The 16,259-nt window shown below is 43.2% G+C and overlaps 1 protein-coding gene across 1 annotated transcript in view; it reads right to left on the reverse strand.

The window, feature by feature from the left end:
• Positions 1 to 2,246: 2,246 nt before the first annotated feature.
• map2k5 (mitogen-activated protein kinase kinase 5) overlaps positions 2,247 to 16,259 on the reverse strand; it is a 63,834-nt gene continuing 49,821 nt past the window's right edge. The window contains exons 20-22 of the mRNA XM_083760148.1: positions 13,146 to 13,207; positions 11,382 to 11,427; positions 2,247 to 2,605 (exon numbers count right to left, since the gene is read on the reverse strand). Coding sequence (XP_083616274.1) covers positions 2,498 to 2,605; positions 11,382 to 11,427; positions 13,146 to 13,207 — 216 coding nt within the window. The 3' untranslated portion in view covers positions 2,247 to 2,497. The remainder of the gene's footprint in view (positions 2,606 to 11,381; positions 11,428 to 13,145; positions 13,208 to 16,259) is intronic.

Here is a 16,259-nt window from a genome sequence, read left to right on the forward strand (position 1 = left end):
AACAGTCGTTGACCATAAATCCTGTAATCCTGCCGATTGGACGTGGAGCCAATAACATACCCATGACTACTTCATTGCCACAAAAGAAAAAAGCCAGATGGTAGTGGGTTTTTTGTTTTGTCCAGTGGAAAGGTAGCCTGACACTCAGTCTGAATTTTCATTTCATTTCAATCGCCAGGACATTTATTTAATGGTAGCGATTCAGGGCTGGAGCCATGGGCTAGTGGAAAGGTGCTTAATTAAGACAGTAAACGGTAGAGAGATAGAAAGAGACATGACGGCATTTGGAGTCAAACTCAGGGGTTCGTAACTCGCAATGAGCATGCAGTCAGTGCCCTGGCTGTGCCACCAGGCACCACAGAAAAAGCTTTTAACTGAAAGGATTGTTGATCATTAAGTTAAAGATTACGTTTAGGTATGAGGTGTACATCAAGCTGCCACACTACAGAAACATAGGCTCCTGCCATATGGGCCACATGGCTCCGCAAAGCGTACTTCTAAGGTTAAAATGTTTTGTTGGATTCAGTCATTCAGTTAGACCCCAACCCACCACCTCAAAAAAAGGGAAAAAAAGGAAAATGTGCTACCTAAGTGAATGATGGCAGTTACTGAAATGAAGCCAGCTTTACCAATACAGTAAAATTCTATTTCCATTGCATTTAACATCAAGCATGGCTGCACAAACACATTAATGATGTGCAATAGAGAGGGAAGAAAAAGTCTTCCATTGAGACAAAAACCCCACCTCCATAGCGTTGCCAGTCTATTAAGATGTTTGTCAATATCTCCCCATTCCACTTCTGTAACAGGCATGACTTCAGTTTTTCTTTCACAGAAAGAACACTGCAGTGTTCAAATACCACGACCACCATTATTTCTAAGCTTCCTTGCATCAATAAAGAAGAACAGTCTGCAATAACTTAATAACGCCTGCAGTCGTGACGACTTGCAAGACAGAGGGAAGAAAATACTAGGAGACCATGTTTATATTCTAGGTGAAAATTGGTCTAATATGAAAGGGAATATTAATCGTTAACAGTTAACTGTGGCAACCTTTACTTTGATGAGTTACAAAAAGTAAATTTCAATGGAAGAGGCACACACATGTGGTTACACATAGGCACAAACTGTAACATTCACAAGAGATTCTGACTTTAAAGCACAAGTGGGTTATTTGGGATAAGATCCAAAGTGGAAGCACGCACATCTCATAAAAAGTTGACGGGTGCTGAACAAAAAATATACATACAGAAAGAAGGTAGGATGTCCACACGCCGTTCTTAACCCATTCTGACCGGGCACCCATTTTGGTGTCAGCATCATGTTATGCTCTAGCTATTGAAAAATAGCAGATCTACAAGCTCATATCGCGCCACCGAGTGGCGCGATACGAGCTTGTAGGTCTGCTATTTTTTGAAAAATCGAACTGACTGACATTTTTAGAATCTGATCTCAGGTCAGAATGGGTTCATCAGACCAGTGTGTGTCCAGTGGAAAACCTCGTATGAAATCTGATCTCAGGTCAGAATGGGTTAAGCTCCCAGTAGTTTTATTAAGGATAGGATTCATCAGTTTCAGGAATCTGATTCCTGATGAAGACCAGGTCGAAACGTCGAATCCTATCCTAAATAAAACTACTGGGAGCTTAAGAACGATGTGCGGACATCCTACCTTCTTTCTTATTTGGGATACCTCTAGAAAAGAAAACTGTCAAGGTAATCTGAGTCAGGAATAAACAGGAATGAACACTGCACACCTTTCCATTCCCAAATACGATGGACACATTGAATAGGATGCGCAAAGTTCAGTCCGAGTGCCAATTCACTGCACCTTAAGCACATATTTCAGTAAAAGGGCCCATCAAATCCCAGTTCAAAGCATACAGTTTATACTCCCCACCATGGTGGATTGCTGTCGTGGGGAGCTTTGACGTAGAAAAAAGGTCTCACATACTCCAAAATGTATCTGAACGAGCAATGGCCCGGTTTCTCAAAGGACACATGGTGTAAGAGGTATGGTGTTGCACATGCTCAGATGCCCTCTAGGCCGCACACAGAAGCCTGTGAACATAGACATTTTGATTTTGTGCATAGTCAATTACCACGCAATGCCTGAGGCCTGTATGGTAGGCCTCAGGTCTACCATTCTGAAATTAAATTTAATAATATTTGGACTGCTGGACAGCTGACAGATATATATATAATTTATGTATATATATATATATATATATAGTAAAGAGAGCCTACTGTCAGCTGTCCAGCAGTCCAAATATTATTCAAACCATTGCATGGCACATCTATGCACGAAATGTTTATGTTCACAGGCTTCTGTGTGCGGCCTAGAGGGCATCTGAGCATGCGCAACATCATACCTCTTACACCATGTGTCCTTTGGGAAACCGAGCCAATGTCTTTTCTTTAGTCCAGGTGCATAAAGTCTGTTTACAGTGCATATGGGCATACTTGACCCATGAACTCGGTGGCGTGTCCCAAAGACATCAGCGTCCCTGGGCATGCTGTGCTCGCCTCTCCTCCAGACACTGACAAACCCACTGTGACACGACCTCGGCATTGCCGTCGTTATATTGTATGATGAAGGAATGCTCCTAAAAGCGAGACAGAGAGAAAGACCACGATGAAGTGTGATATCAACAAAACAATTCCTCCTCTGACTTTGAATAGCCTATTATATGCACAGTGTTCTATTGAAATTCTGGCAACCTTGCAAAATATTGGAAAAATTGACCAGATAATAAACAGCAGAAGTAATGAGCTTTCCCAGACAAAACAGAAAAAGGGAAACAAAAGTTTAAATATTGTTCAATATATCACAGTTATTGTCAGATGGTTAACATGTTGACAAATGTTTTTCCATCTAATTGGCACATTGCACCCAAAATTCTCAACAAAATAGAGCTCTATTTCTAGAATGCTGATTGGCAAATATTTGGGAGGTATTAGGTAGGTTAGAGAATCTTCTCCTCTAACCTTAATGCAATGATGTGTTTACCCTTTGCTGATTGGAAGTTTATATTCGCTTTACCAATTTTTGGCAGTGTTTAATTATTACAATATTAGTCTGAGGATCATAACATTATGGACTGAAACAAATATCTCAATGACAAGATTCTAAACAAAAACTCATCTAGGGGCTTGAGCCCTGCACCAGAGGTCACAGTCAGAGGTGAAAGTGGAGGCTGCTTGTAAATGACACATGTCATCTGAGACTAAACCTTGAGTTCCGTTTACTGTGTCTAGCAGACAGTACAATTAAATAAATAACACCACAGTCAGTTTGCGTGAATTTACTTGTCAGCACTAATTTGATTGATATCTGTTCTTCACAAAGTGTGGTACACCCTTAAATGTGTGTGTAAAAGTTGTGTGCACGAGTAAATACAATGTTTGCAAGGTATACTGTAGACAAACTGCTGCGGACTATAAGGGTCTCAGGCAGACCTATCAATGATAGGACTGTGCTAGTAGTCAAGCAAATGATGTGCTCACAAAAATGTAAATGTGGGTTAGCGATTTCTCGTATTGATTGAACTTCACTCGCTAAGACAAATTACATTGTTGAGGATGACATCGTCACTTAGGTTATGGTATATTTGATCTGATATGTGGTGATGGGAGTTTATGTTATCTTAAGCGATAACATAAAAGCTCCTGTGGCAGTGTCCAAATTGGCACACGGTTCTGTAAAGACTAGGAACAAAGTAGGACAGACTGCCAGTTAAGGTCCACTATTTTCTCCCTGAGCCGTCCTTGTCTATTTGCTGCTGGACAGGCAGATATGTTAAATTGAGTCTATGTATAGCCAATGTTGTATAATGTGGCAGAGATAAACAATTAAACATTGTGCAATTTTGGGCTCTTGACCTTCTGTACCAAAATAATTTGCCCTTTCCTGTATTTATTTATTTATTTATCTTTTTTTTTTTTACAAATCACAACCTTGGTGTGAACAGGAAGGTTACTATACAGTAGCACTTGAATCTTAACATTAAATATAATTTATTGGAATTTATTTACTGAAATGTATTTTAGAAAATCACACTTGTATGAAGTGAGGGGGAATATATTTCTCTTTCAAATTGTGACATTCACAATTCAACAATGTACAACCCAGCAATCAACACACCGCACAAATACATCGGCAACCCACATACAATCCCACAGATACACACAATACATATGCACGCATAATTCCATATTTTACATTAACATTTTAATGCATTTTGGGCGGGAATCCCTTTTGGTGTTAGCATTATGCTATGCTTTAGCTATTGAAAAATAGAAGAACGACTGACATAGAAACATAGCTTTTTCAGAAAACTATCAGGATGTAGAAGACATTTTTTGAATCTGATCTCAGGTCAAAATGGGTTAAAATCCCTCGGTTTACCAGTCTATGAAATTACAAGCCAGCCCTATAATGGTAAAAGTATTTTGTTGTGCACGAGGATGCTAACGCACACCAAAGTCCTTTTTGGCGGTGCCAGCCCACGGGAGAGGGAATCTTGAAACAACAAGAAAGTGGCTGCACACGCCAATAGCCAGAGTGCCAATACTTTATTAGGACAGCAGGTTAACCCATTTAGTCTTTTTTTAACTGTCTTTCTTTTAGAAAAACCTCATGTTTCTATATCAGTGGTTCTCAATATTTCATGTCAAGGACCCCCAAAAATATATGAAATTGGCCGCTGACCCCCAATCTGAAAATGTGTTGTTTCAGGGACCACCTCACGGAAACAAAGATTTGAGTTAAAAACGTTCGCTCTGAAAGAGTATATATTCAAAGCTTTGCACCACATGTTCATGATTTTTCAAAAATAGCAGACCTACAAGCTTGTAGATCTGCTATTTTTCAATAGCTAAATTATAACATAATGTTTAAAACACCAAAAGGGGTTCCCGCCCAAAATGGGTTAAGACAGAATTCTTGTTGTTTTAAGATTCCCTCTTCAAAAGTATTTTGTTGACCAAAATTTGTCAGGTCTATTCTTAATAGTATTGACTTTTAAGAATAGCCTATCCTTAAAAGTACTGACTATCAAAAATCTAAATACATTTACGTAAAAATGTAAGTTTAAGTTTAATACTCTTATTTGAGAACATTGAAACGTCTATGTGATTAAAAACAGAAGTACTTTAAATCCCAACAGAAGGATGTTAATACATTCCACTACATCCTAATCCTGTCCACGACGTTGAGATTGTTAAAGACCGGCGTAGCCCCATCAATCCTGGTGTCCTTCTAATGTGGCTGGGGTTAAAACAGTCTGAGGTTAATTACTCTCATATCAGCGAGTGAGAGTATGTGTGTGTGTGTATGTGTGTGTGTGTGTCCGTATGACAGGGGTGAGGTGGATGCTTCTGGGTACCCCTATGTTCTGAATACGCATCTCATCAATCATCCCCGTTGCCTCAGTAGAGAAGGGGATTGCAGGAAGGGGGGTAGAGAGAAAGAGAGACAAGCCCAGAGTGATGTCTTTAATATCCAGCTCTCCACCTCTGCTCCAGAACCTAACCTGAACAGACCAACAACGTCTGATGGTATTTGACCCGAGTGAGGCCACATGACTACGGACTGCCATGCGCTCTAGTCTAGAGACAGACGCAACACACCTGCATGATCCAGGATGAGGTGCAAACACTGCATTAACATGGGCCAGGTTCCCTGGTTAACGCAAGCTGCACCTGTTGGTGTCCTGTTCAAAATGCAGACACACAATCTGACACTGACTGTAAGTGTAACCACTTAAGATTCAAACCCGGGTCTCTCGCACACAGGAAACCAAACATTTTACCACTCAACCAACGGAGAGCCCAAGGGAGATATTAGGATTCTGTGTTACAGGCAGGTCTACTCTACAACATTCACCTCACTTTGACCTGCACCCCATAGGGACACCCATTGCGGTGGATTTTAACCACGCTATGCTGCTACACATGTGGGCACAACCACAACGTTCCTCGCAGGAAGGGGCAGGTCCACAACCCTCCAATAATTGAAACACCTCCATAGCTGAATTATACATGTAAAGTGTAATAAGAGCTACAATGAATAAATACTCTTTACTTGGGTCAATTAAGGTATACTTGGCTTATATTTCTTACAGTGCATGTAATGGGAGAGAGGTTAGATGGGGGAGGGACTCAGAGTATGGCTACATTAATCACCGTCTGGCCACATCAAACTGGGATAATCACCTGAATGCTCCACTCAAATAAAACTGGCCTTATCCCAGGGGAAATTCTACCTAACTCTTTAATTGTTTGGAGCCTTTGATAGGCCTTTTTAATCTAAGATTAATTTATGCGATTTTAAATAACTCTACTTATGATTAATCAGCTCTGGAAAAATTAAACAAGAGTTTGAGGCAATTACTAAAAGAGACTGATCGTCACCTCATTAGACTTGTTGGAAGGAACAAAAATGTACGGATATATGTGTGTGTGTGTGTGTGTGTGTGTGTGTGTGTGTGTGTGTGTGTGTGTGCCTGTGTGTGTGTGTGTGTGTGTGTGTGTGTGTGTGTGACAGAAAGAGGGAAAAAGAACGGTTAGGTGAAGACAGAGAGAGTACGACAGAGAGAGAGAGAGAGAAAGGTGAAGAGGTAGGTAGAATAACTAGGTCTTTACAGATTTGCATGTTAATCACTAGATCCCACTGGAATCTAACTGGCATTGGTTTGTGTGCATAGATGTACACGTATGCATGTGTGTTCTAATCTCAGTGGCTAGGTGAAGGGGTAAATCCCTGGTTATGAATGTAACAAACTAGTTTTCCCTAGAAACAGCACTGCCCTACACACACCGTCAAAACAGCCGCCTACGTTATTTTCAATGAACCTATCCCACACCGGCGGCGTCCGACGCGCGTTCACGCCTCGCCTGACGCTCCGATACGCCACTGTTCTATTTGCCAGGCGTTGCCGCGTCGCTGCACACCCGGTGTGTGTCGGGCTTAAGCATCCAGTTCTCCTGTTTGTTTTCTTTTTCTTTTAAACTTTTACTAGAACGGTGCCCGGCTGTAGAGCACCAAGTCGTCAACGATGGAAGTTGGAGATCCATGCCCCACCCGGCTATGCAATACCCGTTGTACCTGTTGTCAGAGTACCCGTTCCACCCATCTGTATTTGTCCCTTTTATGCCCATATATGGAGATTTCTGTATCTGTCTCTCTGTGTCCTTTTATTCTTATATATATGGAGTTCTGTGTACGTACACACGTACACTTGAACATAATGGAGTTCTGTGTCAGGCATGCCCAAATATGGAGTGTTGTAATGTCCATATATGGAGCCCGGGAAGAGGCCTTTTTTTTTTTTTTTTTTTTTTTTCTTTTTTTGCGGCTTACGCCTTTTATTGATTTTTGAAGGGACAGACAGTAGGCTGACAGGAAACGGGAGAGAGATGGGGGGATGACATGCAGTAAAGGCCGTGTCGGGTCCGGGAGTCGAACCCGCGGCACACTGCGACTGGATTACCAGTCCGGTGCCCAGACCGTTACGCTACGGCCTGGGCCTGGAAGAGGCCTTTTGTGGCGGTTCTGGTCAACTGTGGGTCCGACCGCCTCGACACCGGGTACTGCACTCCCTGTGGGGGTGTGGAGTGCGTGTGTCGAATTTGAAGTCGGCGGGGCGAACGGCATGGAGTTGCGTGGATTACAGACATACTGTATGTACAGTGTACACACAGAGACTTGGACCATTTATAGATATAGATACATTACATACATTAATGAAGTGGTCAGTCTGGCTCCAGACAACCTAGCACGTTGAGTTCTCAAAGTAGGGTCCAGGGACACCCAGGGGTCCTTGGGGGGTGGGGTTCCAAGAAGTCCCCAGCAAAATGAGGAATAGATTCGAAATAATAAAATATTATTTCACCCACTATTATTATTAAATGGATATTTCACTTTCTTTTTTTCTTCTTTTTTTTTTATATATTTTTTTATCCCACGATTTTGTAACCCATTTCACTTTCAAACATGTTTGGGGTCATTTTAACGTCTACTCTATGACATTTTTGCTTTTCAATGATCAGATTTAATCATTGCCCATTGAATCCATGCGTCGATGTAGATTGATGGATTATCATTACTTATGTCAGATGTGTTGGGGATAAGGAATCCACTTATTTATTTGTTTTACAGTGGGCAGGTTAATACTTCAACCGGTTTATTGAAAACTAATAGCCTCCGTTGGCTGCGCAGTTATTCAGCTTCCATCTGTGTGTAGGCTGCTAGATTTGGGTTATGTCAGAGTGAGAGGAGGGGTTCTTTTGTGACAGACAGAGGGGCTCATCTGGTACCTCTGGGGTTGGAAGGGGCTAAGGAGTGCCTGTGTACGGTTGTATGTGTGCATACTGCATATGAATAGAAAAGGGGGGAGGGGGCTCCATTGACAAAGGTGCTAAAGGCTACGTGAAGGCCGTTGGACAGGGAATAGGGAATGAGGAGGGGAGGGGCTGGGTAAGTTGAAATGTCCGTCAAATCACAAAGAAGCTATGGAGTGCTGTGGGATCTCACTCAGTCACAAATAAATCACAAGAAAAGGCACAATTTGCAAAGAAAACGGATTAGTTTCTCCCCCCAAGGCTTCAGAAATACACAGATCAATGCAATCAAGTGTGTGTCTCTCAGCTAAGGTCCTGGGTGCAGGCCAACGGAAAGTCTCCTGAACTGACCAACGTCATGAGATTATGATGACAGGATAGGGTGTCCACAATGAAAGATACATTAGGAGGAGGAGAAGAAGACACTTAGTCACTTTCTTATGTGATGGATCGCTGTAATTCTTTCCAGCTGAAGAGGGGACTCATGAGGATGGGAAAGGAAGAGGGAGAGAGGTGACACTGATACCAAGTTTGATACAGCTGAAATAATGTCCTAATGGGCTCTCTGATATGAGTCACGCATCTTTTTGGCCTGAAACTCCTTTACTACTTTCCGTATCACCTCGCTTAACTCGCGTCATCTTTTCTTTTCCCCAATTTATTTGTTCGTCAATTAAACATAACAGCGCTACCAAGGCACTCACCATAAAGTGCTCGTAATGCTCCTCATGTCAAGCTTCAGAGACAGAGCCCATCAGCTGCAGACATGCAATCAAACGGGCATGCGGGATCTCAGCGCCACTAAAGGAGCGTCTAATAGGATCAAACTCCAGTGACAGTAATGACGTCAATAAAAAGCTGTGATAGCGATCAGTGAAGGTACGCAAAAAAACCCCGATGAGCTGGTGGGAGGGGGGGAGGGAAACGGCCATAAAAATAACAGTATTTGCTTATTGCCAATGTGAGCGCCTGTTTTCCAACATTACACTCTCAGAGGAATGAGAGGCAAAGATAAAAACTATTAGCAAGTGGAGGAAACTGAGAGAGAGACAAGAGAGGAGAAATAGGGGGTGGGGGGGACTTCCAGCTGTGGCTAGGTGCATTAACATACAGATAGAAAAGGTACAGAGTTTTTAATATGTACGCGGGAGGCCGGGGGAATGGTAGAGGGGTGGGGGGATGCAGAAAGGGAGGGAGGTACAGGCAAAGGAGGAGAGAGAGAGAGAGAGAGAGAGAAAGAGAGAGAGAGAGAGAGAGACAGAGAGAGACAGAGAGAGAGAGAGAAAGACAATCATGAGGACGGTGCCACAATGGCGGGTACCCATGACCTCATCTCCCAGCTCATCATGGGCAGAGAAGGAAATGATTGGGCCTGAAGGAGAGAGAATGCAAAAAAGAGAGAGAATAAAAAGCAGAGATAGAAATATGGCAGAATAGAGGGAAGAAGTGTGTGTTTGGGGGGGTGAAGAGGTGAAAAAACAAAAAACAAAAAGGAGGATAGTCGGAGGGAGTGGAGAAGCCTAATCAAGGTCCTTACACATTGGGAGTGTGACAATTAAACAATCTAAGACTCAGCTGTGTGTTGGCAAATGTGTAATTTGGTGATGCCCCATTCATACGGGTTGATGTTTTTAACTGCAGTGGAAAATCGACCTCATTATGGTGTCGCTTTATCACTTTTATAACGTACTATTCACTCCTGGTGTGTAAGGACCATGAGGATGAAGTATTTGAGAGTGACAATGAACAGGACAGTAGCTAGGAGGTGCTGTGTGAGCTCAGACGACCCAACGACACAGCAGACAGGAGAGTGGAGGGCGACAGAGAGAGATGGATCCTACAGTATGTCCCAAATAGAGCATTGTCAAATAAAATAAGAAATATGAAATAGCCACTTGATAAATCATGATAAATAAACGGATTAGTTTAGTAAAGGAAAGCAAACAACCTTTATAATTCTTGACAACACAATAAAATCGTACAATTTACAGAGCACACATTTCATTTCTGCTCAGAATTAAAGGTGCTTTTTCTGTGTTCAGTCAGTGTAACGTTTCCACCTTTTGAGGAGTGAGACCAAGAACACAGATAGACATAACAGAGACAGCCAGCCAGACACACACACACGCGCGCGCACTTGCACACACGCTTGCACAATGCACAGCACAGCTCCTCTCTCCGGAGTCTCCGTGGACCTGACTGTCACTGTCCCTGGTCCTGAAACATTAGTCGGGCTTGTAGCAGCTCTTAAAAAGGTGCCTGTTGCAAATGACTGTGGCCCTGTGAGCTAATACCAGATCAGAGAAAACGATCAAGTCCAAATGGGGACGAACTAGGGGCATATGATGTGGCCAGTACATCCATCAAAATGCTCGGAGGACGTTGTGAACAATTTGTGAATATACAAACACAATTATTATTCATGCAGTAGAGTGTAAAAATTAGATTTCTACATGTCACACACACACACACACACACACACACACACACACACACACACACACACACACACACACACACACACACACACTGTCCTTGGTCCTGAAACATTAGCCAGAGCTACTACAGTAGTATGTAGATTAGTATGTAAAAATCATAAGTCTACATGGTATCTTTGTGTGTGTGTGTGTGTGTGTGTGTCTCTGGAACTTCATTTGTGTGAACCAGAATTCTTTGTTCTACAGCAGCTTGTTCATTCAGATTGGCTTCAATACATTATTAAATGGAATGAAATGTGGAATTAAGGTCTCATAGTCTGACAGTATCTCAAGGTCTTTGTCCTTAACTTTCCCTGACATCCCCCATTGGCAGCATAAAGTTCATTGCTTTGGTTATGGCATCGCCATGTTGGATTTGAGGGTCCCTGACCCGGCAGGACGTACTCAACCATTTTGAAAAGAAGAAAAAAACCAGGCATAAATAAAATTATGTTTAATTGAAATTTTGATTTGAATTGTATGAAAGTGATCGCTGTACACAGTAATTCACAATTCTTATTCTGTGGTCAACCTTTTTAACGGCAGGCCTAGGGTAACTTACCATTAGGTTGTTGGGGGCAGGCCTCTCTTTAGGGTGCCGTCTCATACTGAAAGGAAAAATCCACACAAGAAGTCTTTATGGCTGCTGGCTTGAAAATACTCGTAGCACAGAAAAGGAAAGAGAAGCCTTGACTCAAGGATATAAACTAGAATATACTGTACAGGAAAGTCAACACATTGCAAAAGCTTCACGTACTGTAGCACTATTTAATTATTGTCTCTCAAGAAAATCTGTAGCCTAAAGAGCCCACCAGTTGGATTTATGTGTGTGTGTGTGTGTGTGTGTGTGTGTGTGTGTATGTGTGTGTGTGTATCCTCCGTGTATATGTGCATTATCTGTTAGGGCGACCTACATAGGGGGGACTTTGAGGGATTAATGCTGGGCCCCGTCTGGAGCTGGTCGTGTTACTGGGTGATGTATCACAGTGGGCGGGGCCACGACCCTCTAAGAATAGACTTAGAGAAGCTACTTAGTGCCAGGCGTGTGCCAGGGTAGGGCTGGGCACTCCTACCTCACTACGCCCTGAGAGAGAAAGGTGCCCTGTGTGTGCCAGGGTGGGACTGGGCACTCCTACCTCACTACACCTTGACAGAGAAAGGCCAGGGTGGGGCTTGGGCACTCCTACCTCACTACGCCCTGAGAGAGAAAGGTGCCCTGCTTGAGTAAATAAGGCAGGGATGTGGGTAAACAACAGCTGGCAGGCTCCGATAGTGAGGACTCGCTGCCTTCATACACAAATACATAACGTGATCTGATCTGGGCGCAGCGCAGCGCACAGCAACACTCATTCATATATGCAGCAGAGAACACACTCATGTTTCAGTCGTGTGCATGGGCACATTATTTGTGTAACTACGCAGAGGTTACAGGAGGCAAACCAGTCGAGGGTAAACATTGCCTACTGTATGCCCCATTGTCACTGCTGGTAAAAGAAGAATGGCCTTTTTATTTAGTGGGAGCAGAGGCTGAGCATCACAATCACTAAAAGCATTACAACCACAGTCACATTAACAAACACACATAGACACATCCATGCATGTATGTACAATTCAGTCCCCTCACCAGCATACAACTAATTGATCTAGGTAATTTGGGATACAAAACAAAAAATAATAAAAAGCAGGATCGATTATTTGTCCCCTTCAATAATACCATTTGGTATTGACACCTTTACAATGAGGTAGAACTTGTAAGGATAGTGCAATCGTACAATACCAATTGGTATTATTGAAGAGGAGAAATAATCGTTGAAGTTAAGTTTGGAGATTGTACCAGAGCTGACACCAAATGATGGGTTAGGGTTAGGGTTAACCCTAACCCTGCCACCCTGCTTTATGGAACACTAACTTCCACTAACCACTAACCTATTGCACGGGCCTTATCCTGAAGGAACACATGTGGCCTCTTTCCATGGGGTCAATGATTGGAGCATACACAAACTCAACAAAGTTGCAGGACCCATGCTCAGGTGACACTGAGTCACACACCTGTGACGCAGGTCGCTCAAAACGAGAGTGATTACCGGCAGAAGCATGTTGGGGGATTAAATCGATAATGATATAAAATACAATACAAATTGGAATTATTGAAGAGGAGAAATAATAAGTTAAGTTTCCAAAGATCTTTTTGAAATTGTTCATTCAACTTAAAGTCAAACTACACCCAACTATTATTTATCTAGTTGAGTGGATTTCATAGATTTCATCCACCAGTGCACATATTTAAATTGTTGTGGCGACAGAGTGTTGAAGGGGAGAGACTCACCATTGTGTGATGAAGTGAACAAACTTCTCACTGAACTGGCTGACGGGAAGAACAGGTGGATCCTGTAAAACAGGAAGAAATTAGACAGAAGGCCCAGGCGGTGGCGTACCCGACTGGTGATCCAGTCGCAGTGTGCCGCGGGTTCGACTCCCGAGCCCGACACGGCCTTTACTGCATGTCATCCCCCCATCTCTCTCCCGTTTCCTGTCAGCCTACTGTCTGTCCCTTCAAAAACCAATAAAAGGCGTAAGCCGCAAATAAATATCTATTAGACAGAAGATCTCAAATGTAACCATCTTACAGCATCTTGCAAAATAAAGATTATGTTAGGAAATGGAGAGAGAGAAATGGGAAGTGACACGCAGCAAAGGATTGCTCTCAATGTGCAGGTTGGTGGTGCGCGCGGTTTTCTATCCGTGGCACCCCAAAATGGCCACTGCTATGCCCTATATTGACTGCCTGCACAAAAGGTTTGACGCCGATCGAACCAGCGAGATTAACTCCGGACTCACACCGTCAGTAAACTCACAGCGGCAAAAACATCATCTCTGCCTCCCAGCTTTCCAGCCTGGTGGGGATAACAATAACTTCATGTCCTAAATGTTATAGTCAGTCATACACACATCCACAGCGTATACGCACACACACATACTGCCTCCACAATCATCAGTTCAGTCAAATGCAGGGGCTCACACCGCTTCGCATTAGCAGGCCCGCTGTGCTGTTAAAACACCTCTGGGCAGTGTTCCCCCGTTCCTTAATGCTCTGATCGGCAGGCCCCTGCAAAGCATGATGCATGCACCTATTTAAATTAACAAAGGAATTGGCTGCTTCTAATCTAGCTGTGCTTCAGAGTGCTACCGCCGCTTGGATGAGCAATATATCATAGAGCGCGAGCACACACACACACACACACACTGAAAACACCCTGAAGGACTGCAAGCCGTATGCCTCAGTGTACATGCCATTTAGAGCAAGAGCACCAAACAATTTCCACCTGCTGGGTTGTGGCACGTTCTCAACCTCACACTCTCTCTCTCTCTCACTCTCTCACTCTCTCTCGCATGCACGCACGCACGCACACACTCACTCCTCAATCTATTTCTGCGTTTGTTAGTTCTGATACAGATCACTCACTTACACACTTTCCTCCCATATTTGCATTTACACGTGTGCTTTGAACACATTGAAGACACACACGCACGCCACACACACGCACACGCAGACACAGACACACACACACACACACACACAGACACACACACACACACACACACACAGTCACACACACACACACACACACACACACACACACACACACACACACACACACACACACACACACACACACACACACACACACACACACACACACTCTTCCAGTGGAGGGGAACACTGACAACAAAGCTTTGAAGTGGCGGCAAGCAATGGCGAAAATGACGACGAGCAGCCTGATGAAAGTGGCAAGTCTGGGGCCTTTGTCAATGCCCTCCATTCTGAGACAGGGTATGAGCAGTAAATATACATGTCATTGGCACCGGGTAATTATTAGTCAAAATTAGATCAGTAATTACAGAGATGAAAACGAAGCAGAAGTCCATTAATAGTCGAGCCACTTGATATTCAACAAGTACCGGAGAGACACATTAAAGAGGACGGGCAGAGGCAGGTGGACAGAGGAGACAGACAGATGACAGATGGAGGACAGACAAAGGAAAAGGGAATTTCTGCTAAATGTTCTCTCCCGTACCCAAATATTAATTAACATTTTAAAATAAAAGTATTCACTGTGGGATGGAGAGTGAGAAAATGAGAGGGGTGAGGGTACGCACATGTTAATAGCAAACAAAACCTGTGCTTATGTACACTAATTTTCTATGTAGACATTTTTATTTTCCCTGTTTATATACTCTCTCACCTGAGCCTCATGTGGCCCTGATTGTTATTTATCTCCACCACAACCCCAGAGAGTATCCCCCCCCCCCGGTAGAATACACCTCTAGCTATGTCAATATTAATGATCCACTTACTGGAGCATACAGTACTCAAACAAACATCAGAGCAACGTGTAAAGAATATCCCACCTATCCTACCAAGTACCAACAATAAGTGAATCGGTTAATAATAATAATAATAATGGATTGCATTTTTATAGTGCTTTTCTATGCACTACGTGCTTACTCAAAGCGCTTTACAACGGTCCATTCATTCATACATTGGGAGGTGAAGCGGCGAACAGTCGACGCCAACGTCCTCACTTCCCACATTCACACACCAATGGTGGCGACCACTGGAGGCAACGTAGGGTTCAGTGTCTCTCCCAAGGACACTTCGACATGTAGACAGGAGGAGCCGGGATTCGAACCACCGACCCACATATCATTGGATGACCTGCTCTACCACCTGAGCCACAGCCGGTTGGCATAGTTTTGATAAATTCCTGAATAAAAACAGGTCTAGACTACTTACAAATAGCTTACCTTTTGAAAATACTTTGCCCATCTTATAATAAATTATGTCCAAGTAAAGCAATGTTCAAACAGAGCGACAGACACCCAACTTTAAAGCAGAGAACCTTCCAGTTTTTAAGAGAGAGAGAGTAAGAGCAATAGATGACAATACTGTCAAGAGTACAGTATAGGGCCACTGTATTCTTTAGCATTTCTGTGGCTCTCCTAAGTGTCTTTGGTAGGTACATTCTCAATGCCATCCTTCCTTTGCATTTCTCTTTGAGTGTTCTCATTTTATCCAAAGAGTTGTCTATCCTCTGCTTGCCTCCCTCTCTCCATAGCCCTGGGTCAGCTGGGACAGCTCGCCTGTGCCGACACAGAGTTCTCTCACCTCAAGGGGAGACGGCAAAGGGCGCAGGAAAAATAGTTTGAGTGATGCCTCCGTCTGGCTGACTAATGAACAGTTCAGCTGGGGTCAACCCATTACAACCGAAAGCGTTTAATTATTAATTACACCCAATCTATAGGCACTTAAGGACAAGCAGTGCGCTATGTTTAATGTTGGACAGGGCTGGGGTTGGGGGGCTTGGAGAACTGGGTTGGGTTAGTGAGAGTGTCATGGCAGTTTTGCTATTAGTGCATGTCAGCAAAGAACTGAGGTGGA

The sequence above is a fragment of the Protomyctophum parallelum genome, assembly GCF_964188405.1.
Source record: "Protomyctophum parallelum genome assembly, chromosome: 2".
In the NCBI taxonomy this organism is placed as follows: domain Eukaryota; kingdom Metazoa; phylum Chordata; class Actinopteri; order Myctophiformes; family Myctophidae; genus Protomyctophum; species Protomyctophum parallelum.